At 37.6% G+C, this 21,816-nt stretch overlaps 1 protein-coding gene across 17 annotated transcripts in view; it reads right to left on the bottom strand.

Moving 5' to 3' along the window:
* eya4 (EYA transcriptional coactivator and phosphatase 4) overlaps positions 1 to 21,816 on the bottom strand; it is a 526,724-nt gene that overhangs the window by 253,065 nt on the left and 251,843 nt on the right. Inside the window, exons 1-2 of one of the 17 annotated variants that reach the window (XM_059645291.1) lie at positions 12,964 to 12,980; positions 12,624 to 12,680 (exon numbers count right to left, since the gene is read on the bottom strand). The exons of 11 other annotated variants lie outside the window; for them this stretch is intronic. Coding sequence is in view for 1 of the 6 variants with exons in the window: in XM_048531661.2 (XP_048387618.1) it covers positions 14,606 to 14,638 (33 nt within the window). In the remaining 5 variants the exon portion in view is untranslated. 5 more of the 17 variants (XM_059645292.1, XM_048531661.2, XM_059645293.1 and 2 more) reach the window with 5 other exon arrangements.

The following is a 21,816-nucleotide window of genomic DNA, read 5'->3' on the forward strand; positions in this document are numbered from 1 at the left end:
TCCATAGACTGCAAACAGTAAGAATGGGTGACAACAGCTCCTTCACCCTAATCCTCAACACCATTGTCCTGAAAGCTGTGTACTCAGTCCTCTACTGCACTCCTCATATACTCACGACTGAGTGGCCAAATTCTGTCCCAACTAAATTTCAAGTTTGCTGACAACACCATCATTATAGGCCAGATCTCAAACAATAAGTAGACAGAAAACGGGAAAGAAAGTGAGTGCTTAATGGCATGGTGTAAAGACAACAATTTCCCCAACAACATCAGCAGAATGAAGGAGCTGGTCATTGACCTCAGGAAGCTGAGTGGAGGGCACGCCCTGTCTGCATCAATGGTGCTCAGGTAGAGATGGTAAAGAGCGTCAAGTTCCTGAGAGTGGTGATCACCAGCAATCTGTCCTGGTCCACAGATGTCTACCCAACAGTCAAGAAAGCACAACAGGGAAATTTGTCATGTCCACAACGACTGTTACCAGTTTTATAGATGCACCACAGAAAGTATCGTACCTGCATGCATCACAGCGTGGTGTGGAAACTGCTCTTCCCAAGACTGAAAGAAGCTACAGAGGGTTGTGAACACAGCCCTGTTCATCAGGCAAAGCTTTTGTGCTCCTAAGATACTGCTTGGCCTGCTGTGTTCATCCAGCTCCACACTTTGTTATCTCGGATTCTCCAGCATCTGCAGTTCCCATTATCTCTTCCATCTATTGACTCCATTTATACTTACCCCTGCCTTGGGAACACAAACAACCTAATCAATGACCCCTCCTATCCTGGTTATACTCTCTTCCACCCTCTTCCATTGGGCAGAAGATACATAAGTTTGAATACACATCTGAACAGATTGGAGGACAGCTTATTCCCTGTGGTTATTAAACTTTTGAATATAACTCAGAAATGTCAATGTTAATCTCTCTCCCTCTCTCTCACTCTGCACCTTCTTTGTGGCTAATACACTGTATTCTGCACTCTGTTCTGCCACTTTGGTGCACTTTAAATGGCACAATCAGCCCAAATGGCACACAAAACAGCACTTTTCACTGTATCTCAGTACATGTGACAACAATAAATCAATCAATCAATGTGAAGGCATTCGAGGCTTGATAAGGTGAATAACCACTGTCAAGTAGATTGCAAATAGTAGGGGGGCAGTCACACAGCCTTACCTGATCTTGGTCCAGATTTTGAAGACTTGTGTTTCAGACCATCCACTCAGGACAGATGCAGCCAGAACATAGTTAAAAATGGTACCTCTGCCCACATTCAGCGGTGGAGATAATGAATAACATGGGCCTCTCTTACATTGTCTCAATAATTTACATACTTTAAAATAGGTAGTTAAATAGTGTATATAGAGGTATTACCAATTTTCAAACAAAAGTATTATGCTGACATAGAAAGAAATGAATGATGTAATTTTTGCTCTTACCTATGTCAACAATGTCGTTGAAAATGCTAATTTATTTTAAAAATATGCTGCACATATCACTGTATGTAAATATATCTTAGCACTTTACAAGCTGACAATATTTTATGTGTTGGAAATGGTTTTGCTACTGGAATTATTGAAGACTGCTTTCAGTTTGAGCAGCTAAATAAATAAACATTTCCAAGTTGACTTTGATGGTATCTATGATATAACTAAGTTAGTTGTTGAGGTCTTGCATATTGATTGACTGGTAATTAACTTTTGGAGATGGCTTAAGGATGACTGTCAATCAGGACAAATTTTGAACAATGCTCTATATCTTGACAAGTACCAAGTACGGGGCAAAAAAGAAGTAAAGCAGTTGACAAAATAAGATAAAAGAAATACAAAAACAATAGATATTTGCTATTAATAAGGCAAAAATATGCTAAAATATTAATTATTCACCGAGGCTTCTTAGACAACACCTTACCAACCCACAACCATCATTTCCTGGAAGGACAAGATTGGTAGATACATGGGAACACCACCGCCTGCAAGTTCCCCTCCAAGCACTCACCATTCTGACTTGGGAATATATCACTGGTCCTTCAGTGTAGTTAGGTCAAAATCGTGGAACTCCTTCCCCACAAGCACGGGAGGTGTACCTGCACCAAAGGATCAACAGTGGATCAAGAAGGAAGCTCACCAGCACCTTCTCAGAGGCAACTGGAGATGGACAGTTCCTTTTTAGCCTGATGCTCAAACATCCTTGCAAACTGCCAGACCAAGCTTCTGATGCCATTAGATAAAATGTCAATTTTAGCAAAACAAGTAGTTTTTCCAAGTCACTGTGCTTTGCTTATAAGGCTTCCGTTTCAACAGCATTATCAGAGTTTCATGAAATCACCTCATTTCCAGCCAGGCCATTTCCCAATGAGAAATACCTGCTTCAACAATAAAATTACAACCAAGACACAAGGTAACATTAACATGGTCACATTTTAAGTAAATGTATAAAAGGAGCAGATAAGCAATTTCCGTCAGCACCCTGTATCATTCAGCAAGACTTCTGGACGGAACTTCATGTCACTTGTCACCAGCATTGACTGCACACTTCTTTATCTTTAAGGATAACAATAAATTTGCTTGCCTCATCTGTCAAACTAAGCATTTCATCCTTAGTCAGAAAATTTCGATAATTTCCTGCACCCTAAATTTACTCCATCAGTAAACACAGGAGAAACTAATAACTTGTCATAAAAACATTAAAACTGTATTCTTTAGGAGGAACACATTGCAACTACATTCATGTAATAGATTTGTTATTTCATTTCTAAAATTCAAACTTCATATCGTCAAAAGTAACAAATGTTCCACTAAATCAGTCCTACCTTCCAGACTTTCTCTTATCGTAACCTGAAAAGCTTCAGTCTCTTCTTCTGCTTAGAAACAGTATGCAGGAAGACAGATTAGCACAAGGAAACACAACCAATGCAGAGACAATGGGTTGAGTAGCCCCCTTCTGCAGCATAACAACTCTGTGCTTTTTGGCTTTGCCGCCTTTCTCACCATAACCACCTTTCTTTCATGATCAAATCATCTACTCGTCTAATTTCTCTAAGTTTTCAAACTGGTGTCTGTATCTAATATGAGTCAACTTGTGTAACAAAGTGTGAAGCTGGATGAACACAGCAGGCCAAGCAGCATCTCAGGAGCACAAAAGCTGACGTTTCGGGCCTAGACCCTTCATCAGAGAGCTCTCTGATGAAAGGTCTAGGCCTGAAATGTCAGCTTTTGTGCTCCTGAGATGCTGCTTGGCCTGCTGTGTTCATCCAGCTTCACACTTTGTTACCTTGGATTCTCCAGCATCTGTAGTTCCCATTATTTCTGAGTCAACTTGTGTGTCAGTTTGTAGTCATCCACCATTTCTGCAACATCCTTTATTTTTATAAACCTTACACTCATCCAGGTAGGACCTTATTCCCACAGGAACATGATTTTAAATTTCCACCAATAGACCCACTTCCTTAAAGACCTGACGTAATCTTCAAATTTTGTGGATTTACATCACCTAACATACATCTTTCTCTCTTCAACATTTTCCACAACTGATTGTATCTGTTTTATTTTCAAATTTTAAAATTTCTATCTGGGTTTCTGATATTAATGCAAAGGTACTGAGAAACATCATTCTTTACTCTGTCACAGTCACCTGATTGCTCTTCTGAAATATTTCAGAATACTTCTAAAGCCTTTTGCATGAGAACACTGTATTGTAGTCTCCTTTGGGTCATTTCAATATTATGCCAACTGTCTCAGATAACACAAAGTATACTTCCACTTCTTTCTCACTGAATTTAGGTATCAATCCAATGTTCTTTACCGAATTAAAAGAACCAAGCGTTGGCTCTGTGCCACCTTCACCGTTTTCCTCCATTCATCACAGAATCATACAATCACTACAGCAAGGAAGCAGGCTATTCAGCCCATTGAGTGTACACCGACCCACTGAAGAGCAACCACCCAGATCCAACCCCTTACCCTGCAACCCTGCATTTCCCATTGCTAATCCATCTAACTTACACATCCCTGGGCACTACAGGCAATTTAGCGTGGCCAGTCCACCTAACCTGTGCATCTTTGGACTCCTTGGTCTTTATGCTGTCTCTTTAATATTGTCTCCTTCCAAATCCTGTCTATTGCCTTATTCCTTTCCTCTCTTTCAAACTTCTCCCATTCTAATTCCAATTCAAGTTTTTACATAACTCTTTGTTATCTTTCTCTTTTAAACTCAAGCTGTTTTTAAATTTCTCTTTGTCCTTTCATTGTTACTGAATTAGTCGTTTTTTCTTTTCTCTTTCAAACTTTAGTTCCCTCCATTTCTAATTCAATTTACGCTAAAGTGACCTGAAAATCAGCACAACCATCCCTTCATCCTTAAGTTTCAGGTGCCTCAATATTACTTCTACCATCTATTGCTTTCCACACTCTTGGTTTCAATTTGATCTTTAAGTCCTCTGTCACAACCTTTGAATTAACTTTTGTTAACTGCTCAAAGGCATCAAGAGATAAATTGATTCTTTCCAGAAAGATTCTCAGCATTAAAGGTAATCATATTGAAGCTTTTGCAACAACTTTCAGCCAGGAGTGCTCTGCCTCCTCCAGCAGTCCCCAGCATCACTGATGCCAGTCTTCAGTCACTCCATTTGCCATTAAGAGCCTGCTGGAGGTATTTGATACTATTGAGGTTATGGGCCCTGACAACATTCTGGCAGTGATACCAAAGACTTTTGTTCCAGAACTTGCTGAGCCTCTATCCAAGCTGCTCCGCAAAGGCTACAACACTGGCATGTACACAATATTGAAAATACATCCTGGACACAAAAAGCAGGACAAATCCAAGCCAGCCATTTCCCACACCATCAGTCTACTCTCGATCACCGGTAAAGTAATGGAAAGTGCTGCCAACAGTGCGACCAAGCAGCACATGCTTACGATGTTCAGTTTCTGGGCAATCGACAAAAGTGCTGAATTTCAGAGGTGAGGTGACAATGACTGGCTTTGACAAGGAGGCCAGATTGCTCTTGCAGTGGAAAAATGGTGAAAACAGCCAAGATTTACTAAATAGATTAATAAAGAGGGGAAATGGAGTACAAGAAAAGTTAGACAAAAATATAACAACAAACAGGAAATATCTCTTCAGATAGTTAAAAAAGAAATGAGATAGCAGAAGATGTTGGTCCTGTAGGTAATTGAGTCTGTGGAATTCGTCTTTTTTTTATTCATTCATGCGAAGAGGGCATTACTGGCTCGACTAACATTTATTATCTATCCCTAATTGCCCAGATAGTAGTTAGGATTCAACCACATTGCTAGGGGCCAGGAGTCACAGGTAGGCCAGACCGGGTAAGGATGGCAATTTCCTTCCTTAAATAGTTCAACAACTGACAATGGATTCATAGTCATCGTTAAACTCTTAATTTTCATAGAAATCAAATTCTATCATCTACTGTGGCAGGATTTGAACCGATCCTTAGAACGTTACCTGGGTCTTTGGATTAACAGTCCAGTGATAATACCCACTAGGTCTTTGGCTCCCCTATTATTGAAGGATAAAAATAAAGTTGATGAATTAAACATATATTTTGCTTTGTCTTTCACAAGAGAGGATGCAAGTCGTATCCCAGAATAGCTGTAAATCAGAACCTGAAGAGAGGGAGGGAACTCAGGAAAATTACAACCATCAGGTAAGTAGTACTGAGTACAAATTGTTGGATTTGTGTGTTGTCAAGTGCCCATGTCCTCAGAGACTTCATCCTAGGGTCTTAAAAGAAGAGACATGGTGAGGCAATAGATGTATTGGTTTTAATTTTCCGAAATTACTAGATTCAGAAAAGGTTGCTTTTGATTGGAAAATAGCTAACATAACTCATTGATTTAGAAAGGGAATGAGGCAAAGCAGGAAAGTGCATGCCAGTTAGCTTAACATGTGTTGCAGGGAAAATATTGGAAGCTATTACTAAAAGTCATTTTAACAGGGCACTTGGATACGTTCAAGGTAATCAGGTAGACACAACATGGTTTTGTCAAAGAGAAATCATGTTTAATTTATTTAATGGAGTTCATTGAAGAAGTTATTTGAGTGGCTGGATATTACAAGTGGTGAGCCACAGGGGTCAGTGCAGGGATCTAAACTCTTTATAATTTCTATAAAGAATTTGGAAGACAGGGCTGAAGCTTTGTTAGCAATATGATATAATTTTCTGGCAACACAGAGATGGGTAGGAAGCTGATTTAATCCTTTGCAGAATACTCCCATTTCATTTTGATCTTAAATGGACATTGCACAAAATATGTGAAAATTCTCCATATGCAGATTTTCCTGAAAACATCATGTCATCACAGAAGTGAGAAAGTGAAACGAAGGATGTAAGAAATCAACAAAAGAGATGTCAAGAACAGAAGTTTTTAAAGCTTTCTCTTTACTTGGGTTTTTAAATATTTAATTTTGTACTGAGGCATTCAGACTAGGTATTAATACATCTACACTGAGGAGCTGAGTATCTTTATTTTGGTAATTGAGGTATTTGTATCACTTTGAGCTCACAGTATGTCAGTCAAATGTAAAAACCTTAGGAGGAATTTTTCCATTCCTTGGTTAATTTAGGCATTGGTGACAAATGCAGAAATATGGACCAAAAATGAAAAAACCTGACTCTCAACATTAAGAAAAATGTTTCCACATAATCCCTGAAGTTTCAATGGTGAGATCAGAATCTCACTGATCAAAGACGGCTGACGACCTACCTTACATGTAATTTGCTTCTCAATAATACCTCAACTTGTCTCCCGTACATGCAGCAAATTTTCCCATTCTCTACTGAGAAACTAAACAGCAACAATTTCTGACCCGAAAGTTAAAGGGGTTACCTAGTGGATGCAGCTTACTTCTCTGGGTTGCCACTTTAATTCCCTTCACTAACATGTTTTTTAATGCTCTACGGACAGCGTACTTCCTTATCGTTCGTCCACTGAATTCAGGGCTGGCAAACGACAAATCTCACCACATTATCATGGCTGACTCATGACCGACTCAGAATCCACTCCAGCCTTTCAGCACTTCATCTTTGACTTGCATGCTTCTCCCAGGTCGCTTTGTACACAGGGATACACAATTATGTCACAGATCTGTTCTGGATACATCTTATGGCCTTTAACTTCATTTCTTAGTACTCACTCACTTTGCACTTACTAAGAGGCTGCCAGCATCAGTGGAGTTGCAAATAGTGAAATTGGTAGTCCATGGCTGTGGAAGAGGCATGTGTGTGTAGTTGCAGAATTAGAGATTGTGAGGTAGCAGAGATCGGATAGTGGCACTTACCTTTGCAGAATCCAGAAGGTGAGTGGTCTATTTCCTGCAGTGCTGTGGATTCTGCCTGAACCCTGAGAGGTTACTGACCCCGACTGCTACATGTGTCCATGCTGATTATGTTTAGTGCCTTGGCCTTCCCTGATGATCTGCCAGGTGGAGGAGCATTCTCCTCTCAACCATTCATCGCTAAACATGCTGAAGGCATAATTCATGAAGTGAGGAATGGAGGGCAGCTTGAGAAAAGTAATTGTGAACCATGACAGATACCTGCCATGAAATGTCTTGAAAATAACACAGTTTAAAAAGGGGGAAAGATAATTTACACTTCTACTTAAAATATTAGAAATGCTGGAAAAGTTAAAGCTTATAACTATTTTCCTAATCAACCTGTTTAGAGATGCTATTTTACACTTCTGGAGCAGATGGGATTTGAACTCAGGCCTCCTGGCTCAGACCTTGTGATGCTACCACTGCACCACAAGAGCTCCAGCTTAGAGCTTGTAATAGAACTCTTTAAAACAAAAATAATTACATTGCAAAATAAATATCAGAGTACCATATAATCACTGCTGTTGTGTCAGTTAGGCAAACTTCTACTGCCCACATCTTAACCCACTGCAAGTCTTATCACCATCATGCTTGCTGACTTCTTGTGACACCCCATCATGCAACACCTTGACTTTAAAATTCTCGTGTTTCTTTTTCAAACCACTCCATAACCTTACTCTTTCCTATCTCTGTAATCTAATCCAGTTCCACAGAACTCACAGAAATATTTTGCGCTCATCTAATTCTGGCCTCTTGTGCTTTCTCAAAAATAACAGATACACCACCGGTGCCTGTGTATTGAGTCATCTCCATCCAAACCTCTGGAATTCCCTTCTTACTCTGCTCACTCTCAATCTCTCTTTCCTCTAAGTGACTCCTTAAAATGTATTCCCTTGACCGAATTTTTAGTCATCTGAATGAATATCTCCGTACGTGGCTCAATGCTACATGTTGTGTTCACCATATTTTGATGAAATGCCTTGGGATGGTTTACTAACCTAAAGATACTATATGAATAAATTGTTGCTATCGGTGATAAGTCAACCACATCAAAATTAGCAGAACAACCTAAGCAGCTTAAATATATCAATATACACAGGTTATTTTATGCAGATTTTATTGTTAGGGATGAAGAATCCTGCAAGAAAAAAGAAACATTTTGATCTGGGAAATAAACCTGATTCTGACAGATTTTCTAGAAATTAAGCTACAACAGAGTACAATTCTTCTTCTCGTCTCATGTAGAATGTTAAACATGCTGACTATTCTGGCAAAGTTATCTTTTAATTAAAAAAAAACCTAGAATAAAAGTACATTATTGAACCTATGAAATTCCCCAGAGAATTCAACTCCCTTGTCCTACTAAATAGCTCAACCTGGAAATTTTGGGTTTTATTTAGTGTATAAGAATGTTTAATGCCTTATAAATGCAGCAATTCATACATGTATTGCTTAGTTATCTTCTCTAACTTTTGATAAATATCTGTGAGGAATTGTAAAAAAGATTGAAAGGTGTTACACAGAAATTGGACAAACGCAAGGGCTTGTATAAAAAAGATGCAGAACATCTCAAAAGAAACAAATCCTTCAGCATTTATTTCTTTTTAAATCACTATCTCTGTGATTCAACAATAAAACATTAAGAGCATGTCGTGGAACGACTGAATTACCTGCACGTTTTCATCGTCTTCACTTGGAACAAAATTTATTCAACTTACCACATGTTTTGTGTGGTTTGTTTTAATCTTTGAACAACTGTCACAAAACTATCATTAGGTTTGACAGACGGTTGGTCTACCACAGTTACTGTTACACATGAATACTATCTTGAGGCCAACAAATGAGTTACTTGTGATGCTTTTAAATTTTGTTGCCATTTTAATTTTGATTGGGAAGCTTGTTTTATTAACAGCTTACAATTAATAATGCAATACTCCCACCAAATATTGCTTCGAGTGATCACAATAAAAAGTCTTATCCCACAAAATGTTCAGAAATCTTCCAAAATAATTTCAGGCAGAAATTATTTTGTAGTTTATGTTTTTGTTTGAAACTTTATTCAAGTGTTTTAACCCGAATATAACTCATTAATTACAGTGGCCTTACACTGCAACGATGAAGTGAGCTATTTTACATCCGCATAACCAAGTAAATCACCTTAGAATATGAATTACCAACATACATCAATTCAACATATTTCAATCGAACATCGAATCCTGCATGCTCGACTGCAGTGTCAGTGTAAAAATATAGAAAATTTATATTATTTGTTTTAGAAACTAAAGCAAATATAGATCAAAGAGCCAGTTGTATCTGAAAAGATTTTGTCACATACAGCAAAGGCACTTGCAATCTGCTGCAGTGGGGAACCATAAATAATTTGTTTCTGTGTAATTATGAATCAACTGAAGTTTCCAGCAATATTTTATGGATGTCTGTAATTCCTTTGGCCTTGTTTACCTTGTCTGGTATGACCTTCGATTATTTCAATAGAATTAACCTACATAAGAGTTTTTGAATAAAATGCTTTTCATACAGATTTAAATGGTGCAGCTGTGCTCGAATTTTCCAGATATGCAGATTTAAAAGAAAATATTGGAGGTATATCTCAACAAATTGTTTTAACGGAATTCAAAGTAGTAATAGCATTCAAAGTAAAAAGAGAACTCAAAGATGTAACACTACTTAAAGCAAAATTCTACAACAGTTGGAAGACAGCAGTAGATACAACATTCCGTTTTTTTCCACTCCAAATGCAGTATTTCAGAGTTGCTTGCAACAAATTAACTATTTCATCCTTATATGACAATAAATATAATCATGTGATGACTGATATGTAAAATAGTAAATATTCATCGTAATGTGAGGTTCCAAAATCTGTGATGATTATCATTGAATAACATTGAAGAACATGATAATTATGATCAATCAAAAGAGAATGAAGAGAATGCAGCCTTAAAGAAAACACTTTTTCTCAGGAAATATCCAAATTATTAGATTTCTAGAACTTGGTCTTTCAGATGTCCGTATAATTATCGATTAATCAAACAATTAAATATTGACATTATGATAGGTTTAAGGAATGTAGAATTTCCTCACAATCTACAATAAAGATAACCAAATTTAAAATGGTTATATGAAAATAGAGTTATATAGTACCACCAGAAAATGAAAATTGCATGTTTTGTAAAAATCAGTTTGCTTTAAAAGTGTTTTCACAAATTTTAGCAGTTGCTAAATTGCAGCTTTAAAAAATATTTTCCCTCTGGTTTGAAATCTTAATCAAAACCTGTTTTACAATTATTTCCTTAATAACAGGAGCAGAGTTTAGATGTCCAGAAAGTTATTCGGTATAGGTAAAGAAAATATATTTTTTCTCAGTGACTTAAGCAGCTTTATGAGATTTACACAAAAAGCTAGGAATATTTTCCTGCAAAACTATACCTGTGACAAATTTATTACAGTGCTTCAAAGTAAGTAGCAGACATGATTTATTTAAAATGCAATGACACATTTAAGTCATGTTGTTTTGATAGGTACAAACTGAACTAAACATATTTACTGATAGACAGAGTGTCAAAATGCAACTATATGTACAGTACACTACACACAAAAAATCACATTTTCATATAATTAAAGTTTTACTCTCAACTAAGTGTCAAAGGTTGTTCACATTCCCTGCAACATGCACTTCCGTGGGTGTTTAGGTAGATTATTTAGGTAAAATAATCTGTCCAATATTCTTAATATACAATGCCAAATATTATTTTACTACAGCTAAGTTTTAAGTTGCAGTTAAAAACATCAACAGAAGAAAAGCAACTGGGAAACCCACACAACAAGCTGCTCGCTTTAAACACCAAGCATCAGTTCATTCCATACAGGAGCTCTGTCGTTTTGTGACATAAGACTAGCGATTTAAATGAAACAGGAAAGTGTTCCCTCCTTTGCACACTGCCATACCTGTTATTACAATGAAAGTAGAAGTTCAGGTTCTCAAAACAATCCAAAGCCCTAAAGGAGAAAAACTGATTTCAGACACAGAAGAGCACAGTCTGTGGTATTCTATTTCCTCCACAAGCCTGATAATGAGACACTCCTGTGGTAACCTCTCACTGGCTGTGTCCCGTGAATGAAGCAGACTTTCAAGAAGTCAGCAAACATTTTGCCAACTCATGACATGGCCTCAGATTGCAAGCACCAACAGTTGTTCTTTAAACTGAAACTCGATTTTCAACACACATACATGCCATATACAGAACAGTATCATACCAACCCGGATTAATGTTTCTGACAACCAGTTGATTAGGTTAAATTTCTAGAAGCAAATTCAAGATGGAGGGGGTTGCTTGTTTGGCAAATTGCTGCAAATTATTTCTTTTATGTAACGAACAAGAAATGTTGTAAACATAGTTAACAGTCTTTTTAACCAAGCATAACTATTATTCTTAATCAAGAAATTAAATTTTTTTTGTTGAAATATTTCAGTATTTTGGTTTCAGTCTATGTCTACTCTTATATCTGTAATGATTTTGAATGGATTTGTAATTTAATCCTCTCTCCATAGATCTTGACTTCCTTCTAACAAATTGTTATGAGACATCATTACAGATAAGAAGACATAAATATTTCAGATATTTTTCTTACTGGTGTGCACTGAGCAAAAGCAATTCTAAACCTTAATGTCAACTGGATGAGTAGAACATTTGCCTGCAAGAATAAAATGAAAACTAGCAATTCTCATCAAATTTTGCTGCAAACAAGGTAGAGACACCCTCTAGTACAAAAGGAAAAAAGAAAACTGCAGCCAGAAGGCTCATTGAAAAGCATATCTCATGAAGTTTGACACTGAAAGTAGAATGATTTTTTTTTCACTTGACACAATGAACTGAAAAATAAGTTCTGTAATTCTAAAGTAACAAGACACTCTTGCCTTACAAATACTGTAACTTATCTCTATAACACGAGCTTGCCTTTCAGTATCAAACCGCATGGATGCACGGAGTGAGGAACACCAGCAAGCTCCACGACTACTTTTCACATTCCCAGAGATGAACTGCATAAGTTATAAACAATTAATGTTTCTTCCTGAGCTAACACTTCAAGGACTTCAGAGTTACTTCGGAATGATAATAATATCTCATCCGTTGCAGCATGCAGTCCGGAATGGATTTGAGGAAACAATTCTCAGGTAAGCGGTTCAATTATCTCGACATTGGGCAGATATGTGAAACAACGGTCTCATTGTTTTACTGGAAGCGAAGTGAAAAGAAAAGGTAACGTCTTACCAGAAAAAAAAACAGCTCTTCGATTAAAACTCCACAATTTTCATTTTGTTTTCATCTCTATAAGGAAGATATAAAATTTTGTTTCTTATTTTCTTTACCTTACTCGGCCGGATCGCCAGTGAAATGTATGCCACAGATTAGGAATTTAGCGAAGTGGCTATTTTCTCAACATTATTGTTTTTTATTTATACTGCTGATTTTTCCCCCTTTAAAGCTGTAATCATATCCAAGGTTCAGCGTTGTTGACTTAAGTTTACCATGAGGATAGTCAGAATAGTAAACAAGTTTCAGACTGACCAATAGCTTTCCACACTCTTCTGTTTATAGCAAGCTGACTTACATTCAGAGGTCACCTCGTCAACAGCTCCTGTCTTTCACTAGATATATAATGTGCTGCATTTATCCCAGGGCTCATCGGCGTAGCCACATCCCCAACCTCTGCTAGCCTGCTGTCACTTGGTGACGCATCTGCTCTTTAGCATGTGAAGTTTCACTCACAGAATAGACTTTGGATTTTTTTTGCAAGAATGTAATGTGATTATCACGTAACTCCTTAAAAGTTAGTCAGTTGACAATTCAAACTTTCTTTTTGGGTTAGTAATTTCTTTCACTTTTCTTGCTTGATGGAATGAGGTCTATTTCATGGTTCATAAAATTGGCTACGTATTCATAAATTCACTAAATGTCCATGAATTCATCGCAACATTACTTTGTATGTCTATTCCTTTCATGAACTATAGCGAGGAATTTAATGATGGAAGAAAGGCCCAGGAATGCATTTTATCTGAACCCAGAATTTTGTTGCCAGAAATTGAATTTCTAGTTAATACTTTCAGATATTCCATTTAAAATAAAACCCGTTGATCATAAAAGAATAATATCCGTTTAAGAATTAATTCGGAAATAACTCTGAAATTTTCTTCACAGATGATGCCAGACCCACTGAGCTTTTCCTGCAACTTCTGTTTTTGTTCCTGATTTACAGCATCGGCAGTTCCGTCAGTTTTTTAAATCAAAAATAATGCCAATGATTCAAAAGTTGAAATTGTTGAAACAAGTTTGAATGCGAAGGCTTAAACTGAACGAAAGTACCTGAAACCCACCAATTTCCAACAAATAAGCAAATAGAATGTTCTTTTTAATAACCTTTTCTAAGAAATTTTCCATACAACTAAATATCACCATTTAACTAACCTCAACAAAATCACTGTGCCACTAACTTAAACAAAAGAAAGAGACTGAAGATGGCACCCTTCCTCCATGGTGCAGACCCATGCGATGCCTGTCACAAATGGGGTTTGAGTGAAGGTTACACCTGCAGCACATTTCTGGTTCACTTTTGTCACCACTGCAATGTTTAAGTGACGGAAAATGTCCAAGCTCTATTAAAGCTAATAACACATGATTGATGTGCTGCGTTAGGAAGCTGTGTCAGTACAGATTAGAACATCTGTGCCGTCACTTTGACAACTCAAGCACTTTATTATTAGAAAGGATCTTAGGAGGCTGAAAATTCTCTTAAATGTTCATGGTTTAAAAAGAAATTGCATTGTATGATGTGTACATGCACTAAAATATCTTGCATTGTCAGTTTAAAAAAAGGCAACTTCTGTTGAACAAAACACACATTCTAAACTTATTTATATTAAATATTTGTTGAAAGGGGCACCTTTGTAACTTTTCATTTACGAGAAAATGGTGATTTATCCCCCCGAAAATTAAGTCTAGGCACCTGTGTAAAATTGCGCACTAGGCAATGTATGCTGCAACCAGAGCTTGTTTTAAACTCCTTGCACTGACAATAAAGTGAGCAGAATATCTGACTGAGTCACAGTCTGTTTTAAACATACGGTCAACTTCTACAGGAATGAAAACAGTGTGCCGTATTCTAGATATAGCCAAAGTAATTTGTGTCGTATCAGTTGCATGAAGACTGTGCTAAAACATTGCTTACAATACCAAAAGAAAGACTGGTACATCACCTGAGAACAAAGGACGAAGTTCAGATACAGCATATGCAATTCAATTAGTTTTACCAGAGTTGGAAAAGGCAGCGTACAAGTAGTGCTGCAGCCAGGACTGCTGGATAAGTCTGCAAACTGTGTTGTGGAAATACATTTCAGCAGTCACACTGTCTGCAGAAAGAAGCATTTTTGTCTGAAAGCGCCGATCCCTTCAGGAAATACCTAGACTACTAAAAAAAATTAGAATGCTATTAGCTGCAGCCCTTGTCATATTTCTTCAACAGCACACAGGTAAACATCAGCCTTCGCCAAGTACTCAAAGATACTGCCAGAAAGCTAATGGAATACAGGCAAATCAAAGAAATTCATGGAATTTCCTTGCATTTAGCCAAACGTCTACTTTCATTTCTAGTGGTACCATGGTTAATTTAGGCAACATCCTTTTTGTCAGATAGAAATTGAAGTTTATTTTGTTATCTTTGTTCTGATGATGTAATAAGTTACACTTTTAAAAATAGTTCGAACCTCTCAAGAGAGGCATGAGTTAGTTATTAATGCCTTAATAATATTTATTATACTTTTCACTGGGCTCCATGAGTCAATGTGGTTTAAAAACATGCACTGAAGCAAACATTCCCAGGACGTTTAGTGTAACAAAAGGAGTAAGCGGAAGTAATTCCTAATTAAAAAGCTAATTCATCCATTTTTTTTCAACATTGTCCGATCTCATGTTGAACGCTAGTATTTTAAAAATGACAATAAGTTTAACATTTCTTAGAAATATCTGTATGTTTACCTGTGAAGTATCATTCATTCTAAAGGTGCTGAAAGATAAAAGTTTGCCAATTACAAGAACTGACATAATTCAACACTTACTGGCACACCTCCCATGCGATATATTTTAACATATTAAAAAGCATTGCAACTTCAGGAGACTTTAAGAGTCTAAACTGAAGGAATAGCTTTGAGAAATGGAACACAAAAAGAATTTTTAAAAATCCATCGAGAGTAAACACTTTTTCTCTTCATCAGGACAACATGCATGTAACCTGACCAGCCCTGGAGATGGCGCTATATGCACTATATCATGAGTTTGTACAGTTCCATTCACTTTTAGGATGTTATTTTTCTACATTTGCTCCAAAAAAAATTTCATTCCATGTGATTCAAGCTTTACATAATATCGCTTTCATGAATAAAGACAACACATTTCCTTGTAAACATTGCAGCCTTAATACAGGAGTTTTGCAAATCTTGGACTTCTTAATGATATCAGGAGTGCTTTTCAGTTGTACACTTCATCAGTTATTAATAATCAATATAAGCACAGTGGACAGATCATTAACATTAGTGTTGTTCCTTAAATATGCATGTAAAAAAATATGATTGTTACCATGGTTACCTACTTGCAGGCACTGTAACACATTCTCCCTAGAGCCCTTCTGCAAACAAGCAAACCACCTTCCTGACAGGGAGAAATATGACCCACAGCCTGACTCATGTCCTACTGTATAGGGAAATGTAGCAAAGGCTACATTTGATCATTCCAAACCTCCAACTCCCTCTACCTCCCCCCACTACCAAACCTACCCAAAAAAAAAATCAGGCCATCCCGCAATATATTTTGGAAAGGGTAAAGATTGATGCAATTAAAAAAAACACTTCAGTGAGTGAAATAAGTCCCGGGTTTGAAAGCAGAACAGACACAGTCCTCATTCATTATTAACCATGTCTTGCGCCTGTGTCAGCGCCTGATAAATAATTTAGATTAATCTCATTACAGAAGATTTCATTACAGGATAATTTAATTAAATGATGAATTGGCTCCCAGATGTCAACGTGAGTGCCATCTTTTAAATAATGCTGATAGTGGCAGAGGGATTTGCAAAGGTTCCTAGTCCAGACTGGAGAGAGTGCATTACTTAACATGTTCTGCCAAGAAACTGATGAGGCAGGTTACCCACCTTGGTTTGTAATAAATAAAAGTCATAATCATGGAGAAAATCTAAACCCTTGCAGGATGTTCTAGAATGGGAGAGACTTTTACAAAATTGAGTGAAGGTGATTTTGGTTATAAAAACATGTGCAAAGCTCCTATTAAACCACAAACAAATACTTCTCTCACCCCAGCAAATGAAACACAATGCTTGTGAAATTATTTAAAAACAAAATGTCATGGTGAACAAGGAGATGAGAAATATTTTACTATAAATTGAAAGGACCTAATTTTCAGAAGTATGTATTTAATCAAATCTACTGTTTCCGTACTTTCAGAATTTGTGCTCAATGTAGTACATGCTTCCATGCTAACATCAAATACATGAACATCCTGCTCGCCATGTAACAAGCCCTTAATTTCTAAATGCTTTTGTTGGCTGTACAATTTTGATGTTACACATGGGGTGAAGGGATTCAAGTTACTGATCTTTGAAAGGTATTTTTTTCTTTGATAAATTCAGAGTTCAAAGTGTAGCTTCCATTTGTCAGTGATTACAATTAAAATTTAATGAAATATTTTATTTATTGAAGTTAAAAGTTAATGCTTATGGGCACCAAATATATATCGCTAATTTTATCTTCTTCATATATAAAAGGTTCAAAAGAATCTGGGGAGAAACAGTCCTTTCTTAAGTTTTGATGGAAAACAATTGAGTGGTTTTAAAGTTAATTTGATGACAAACAAATCATATTTAATCACAGAATATTCTCTTACTTGTTCCAACTTAGTTCTTACGCCTGAAATATATCTTTCAAAGCTGAGTTAGAGAATATGGGGAGGAAATAACCATCGACTTTGGCAAAATTCCACAAATTAGTTTACATTTACCAGTCACTGGTGTATCATAAAAATGCAAATGAACCATGTGGTAAATTCTGATGTAGGAAATATTTGTGAATGATAGCAGAAATGTCTTGCTTATTTTAACATTAGTGAAATGGCAATATCTTGCCACACAGATGCAGTTAACAAGTCTTGCTGAAAAGTTAGCTAACAAGGTAGCACGGTTATTCTAAGCATCATAACTTTGGAAAGGAAATGGAATCACTGTTATGGGTTTGGGGTAACAAAATGGTGATGAACACATTAGTGTAATTATACAAGATAAAAACCGAAAGAACTGCGGATGCTGTAAATCAGGAACAAAAACAAAAGGTGCTGATAAAGCTCAGCAGGTCTGGCAGCATCTGTGAAGAAAAATTAGAGTTAACATTTCGGATCCGGTGACCCTTCCTCATAAGTTCTGAGGAAGGGTCACTGGACCCAAAATGTTTGCCTTGATTTTCCTTCACTAAAATTATACTGATAGGATTGGTAAAAATTTATGTTTAATTCTTTGTATGAGAAATTGTGACACAATTGAAAATATATAACACTGCCACAAAGCGATTGTGCAAGCAAAGCTGTACAAAATTAAATAGAAAACCTACATAACCTCTTTTACAATTGCTTTGTCTGCCGTAATTTTAGGCGCTGAACTATAATGCTAAAAAAAGGCAGGTAACCAATACATACCCGTGTGTCTGCCAAGCCTCTTTGCAATTAGTTTTTGTTGAAGAAACATTTTTAATTTTGCTGAAAAGGAATACATCACTGAAAGACAGTAGCTAACACACTCTTACATGGCAAAGAAAAAACTATACTGCAAACATTGGTTGTTTCACTGATATCCGTTTTATTGCTTGGAAATATACAAATCTTAAAAAATTACAAAGAGATGCTGTTTGAAATTTTATCAGGAGATTAAATCTTACGAATCAGAAATTGAAAGGTACTATTTCAACGACAGTAGGTAATACAAGTGGTATGTTCTCAGTTTTTCTACATAATAAAATAATAAGATAAAACAGTAATCCAGAACAGATGCAATAACAAAATGGTGGGTGAGAAATCCAATTTCTCTTACCTTAGATACTGTAAAAGATGGCAAGTTAGTTTGTAGGTATACTAGACTGCTAATTCTTTAAAGTTTCCATTACCTATGGTCAATATTGTAATTCATTAATCCTTTGCAGGAACTGCAAACTACATGTAAGCTCATAAAATGTTTATGCGGAAGTTTTATCCAGTATTTTACATATTTTCAACACTGTCAATTACAATCAACATGAGGACTTTGAAGTGCTATATTTTGTGCTAATGACATTTACATCATACTTTTCCAATTGTAGAAGTATATTATGCCAATTTTTTTCATATTTGTAGGTCTCTGAATTTTTTTTCCTTTACAGAAATTTATAATAATCTGCTTTCTTTACATGTTTTACAAATCATTCCTTCAAGCTTATTTGCTCAACAGCTTTGTTACACAAATTCTTCAATGTATATACATAATATTTTACTTGCATTACTTCTTCATTATTTACTACACTACAAGTAAATCAAAAGATGACAATAATCGTTATCTAGAAAAGTGGATACTGTCACCTTAAACAGTTCTATTTGATACACAGTAATTTATAATCTTAATAGTTTAGTGATTAAAACAAATTCCAGCAAAATCAAATAATGAAATTAGATAAAAACAGAAGACTTTGGAGAAATTCAGCAGGTCTGGAAGTATTCTTTGAGAGAAAAAGAGAATTATTGTTCTGAGTCCAATTTAACTCTTTTCTGGGACAGATGTTGGCTGACCTGCTAAATTTCTCCAGAACTTTCTGTGGATTTTTTTTCAGGTCTCTAGCTCCCATTGTATTTAATTTTATTCGAGAGAAATTAGAGACCTGTTCCAGCAGCACAGCTTTTAAATGCCGGTGGACAGCATCTTGTTCTTTATTAAAGCCCAAATCTAGAAAGTAAGAAATTATACAATACACTGCAATTTGTAGTGTCAAAAAATCTTCATTTCCATTCTTTTCATAAGAACCATTTGACTCCCATTTGTTGTCTTAGGTCCAGATCACTTTACTCATCAAACGTGGGTGGTAGAAATAATTATTTGTAATTGCAATACCCTGAACATTTACACATTGGGTGGAATGTTCCAAGATCTTCAGCAAAGTGTACAAGGGCAATAAAATTGGGAAAATACTTGAGAATGAAAATAATCAGAGTTCTGACATTGAAAGAAGGAATTTCTGATTTTCCCTTTAAGGCTTAAACAAGTTCTGAATCTCACTAATAAGCACCAATTACCTTATTTCTACACATCTAAATCTTATTCATTGCTAATCTTGTCTCATTTCAACACAGGTCCCCATTCTCTGCTCCATCTTCAAGAAATTAGGTGGTGCCAATGTCCAACATGAAAGTCAGAGCTATAACCTGGCCCCAACGACTGGCAGAAAAAACACAGCATGGAGCTGGAGGAACACAGCAGGCCAGGCAGTAACAGAGGAGCAGGAAAGTTGCTGTTTCAGGTCCGGACCCTTCTGCAGAAGGGCTCCTTTCCTGAAGAAGGGTCCTGAAATGAAACATCAACTTTCCTGCTCTTCTGATGCTGCCTGGCCTGCTGTGTTCCTCCAGCTCCAAACTGTATTATCTCTGACTCCAGCATCTACAGTTCTTACTGACTCATAATGACTGGCAGACTGCCACTGTTTGGAGCACTGAACAGTCATGGAGAGGCGAGTAGATATTGCTGCATGGCACCAGGCTGCACCAACGCTGCACCTACAGCATGTGTTAGCAGCTTACGCAGTACATGCTTCAAGCAAATAGCTACGTCTGAAAGTCAAAGTGGATCAGTCTTGATGTAGTAAAAGGAGCCACAACACTCAGCTATGGGGCTCCTCTAATCTCAGTCCAGAGTCTGGCCAAGGTAAGACACATGGTCGGACCAGAGTCTGGGAATTGGTGCCTTTGCAATCCAGGGATTGGGCCACAGTTCGTCATGCAGGTGCAAGCATTCTAGACATTAAGGCAGGCCAGTCAGAGTGCGGTAGAGACATCTGGCCAGGCTGTGCTGTGCTTGGTGGGGCTGTCCTCCTAAGTTGGTCTGATGTAGGGGGGAAGTGTGTACTACTGTCGGTCCTGGAGGGTTGGGGTATTAATGGTGAGGGAGCTCATTAGGGGCAATCAATGCAGTCCTGGGAAAAGTGGGTGCTCAAGACTGGGTTTAGGTTTCATTGGCCTGTGGCATTGAGGGAATGATTATGGTGCAAGGAAGAACGCCTGCACGGAAGGGTGGGATCACATACGCCACAGGAGAGGGTGGAAAGCTGATGTGGAGGTGTTGCACAATCTACAATTATCCTAGTCTCAAAAATGAGGAGAGTAAATGACCAACAAGAACATGGCTCTGTGCCAAGTCATGGGCTCAGGAAGTAAATGGGGAACATGGGAGTAAGATTGAGGGCGTGGACAGAAACAAGGAGAGGTTGGAACGTCATTAGGGATGCAGGGGCAGTAACACAAAGGGAATATAACGGCTGGGGATGTGGTGTTGTATATCTTTCATCTCAGGTTTATTGCTTTATTTCTGATATTCCCCACAGGTTATCTGGTCACTCACCTGAGACAGAACCAGTGTTTGGGTGATACCTTACGGCATTGCTACAAAACAGATGACAGTGTCAAAGGAAATATCAACTAGAACGTGGTCACTGTGCAAAAAACAGCAGGAGACTCCAACAGCTGCTGCACCACCCTCAGCAGATTGAGGAGAATGACAAGACTTCAATCTCCTGGCCTCACTGTCATTATCAACTGCTGCTGGAAATAAAATGCAGGTACAGACAAAGGATATTGAGATCATCGTCACCAAACTGTATCATCTGTTGGAGCAGGACTTGCGCAGAAGGAATGGGTGACCATCCCCTCCCAGTGCCTGCCAAAATCACCAAGTTTGTGGCCAGTGGGTCATTTCAAAGAGAACATGAGGAGCTGTGTAGCACCACCCAAACAGCAGTCCACAAATGTATCCAGGAGTTCAGCATTTTAGAACCATCCCCCAAGACGAGGAGTGCTAAGCAGTGGAGGTCTCCAACGTTGCTGGCTTCCCCCAGATACAGGGGGCACATGGGAGGTGAAGGAGGCTGGATATCTCTGCACTGCACGAAGAGGAAGCTTCCAGAGGAGCCTGTGTCTGGTTCCTCTTCTGCCCGAGTGCCTACTGGCACCAATCTGTCTCTCTGAGAGGAAGGGGCACTTGGAGTGAGATTGAGGTCCACCTTCCCATTCTCTCTTTGCCACAGATGCTGAAAACCAATGACTATACCAATGAAATGCAGCTACATGCATAGATGCAGGAAAAACTAAGTGTGCTGCACCTGCGGTCGCCATGGCAGTG

The sequence above is a fragment of the Stegostoma tigrinum genome, chromosome 4 (assembly GCF_030684315.1).
Source record: "Stegostoma tigrinum isolate sSteTig4 chromosome 4, sSteTig4.hap1, whole genome shotgun sequence".
In the NCBI taxonomy this organism is placed as follows: domain Eukaryota; kingdom Metazoa; phylum Chordata; class Chondrichthyes; order Orectolobiformes; family Stegostomatidae; genus Stegostoma; species Stegostoma tigrinum.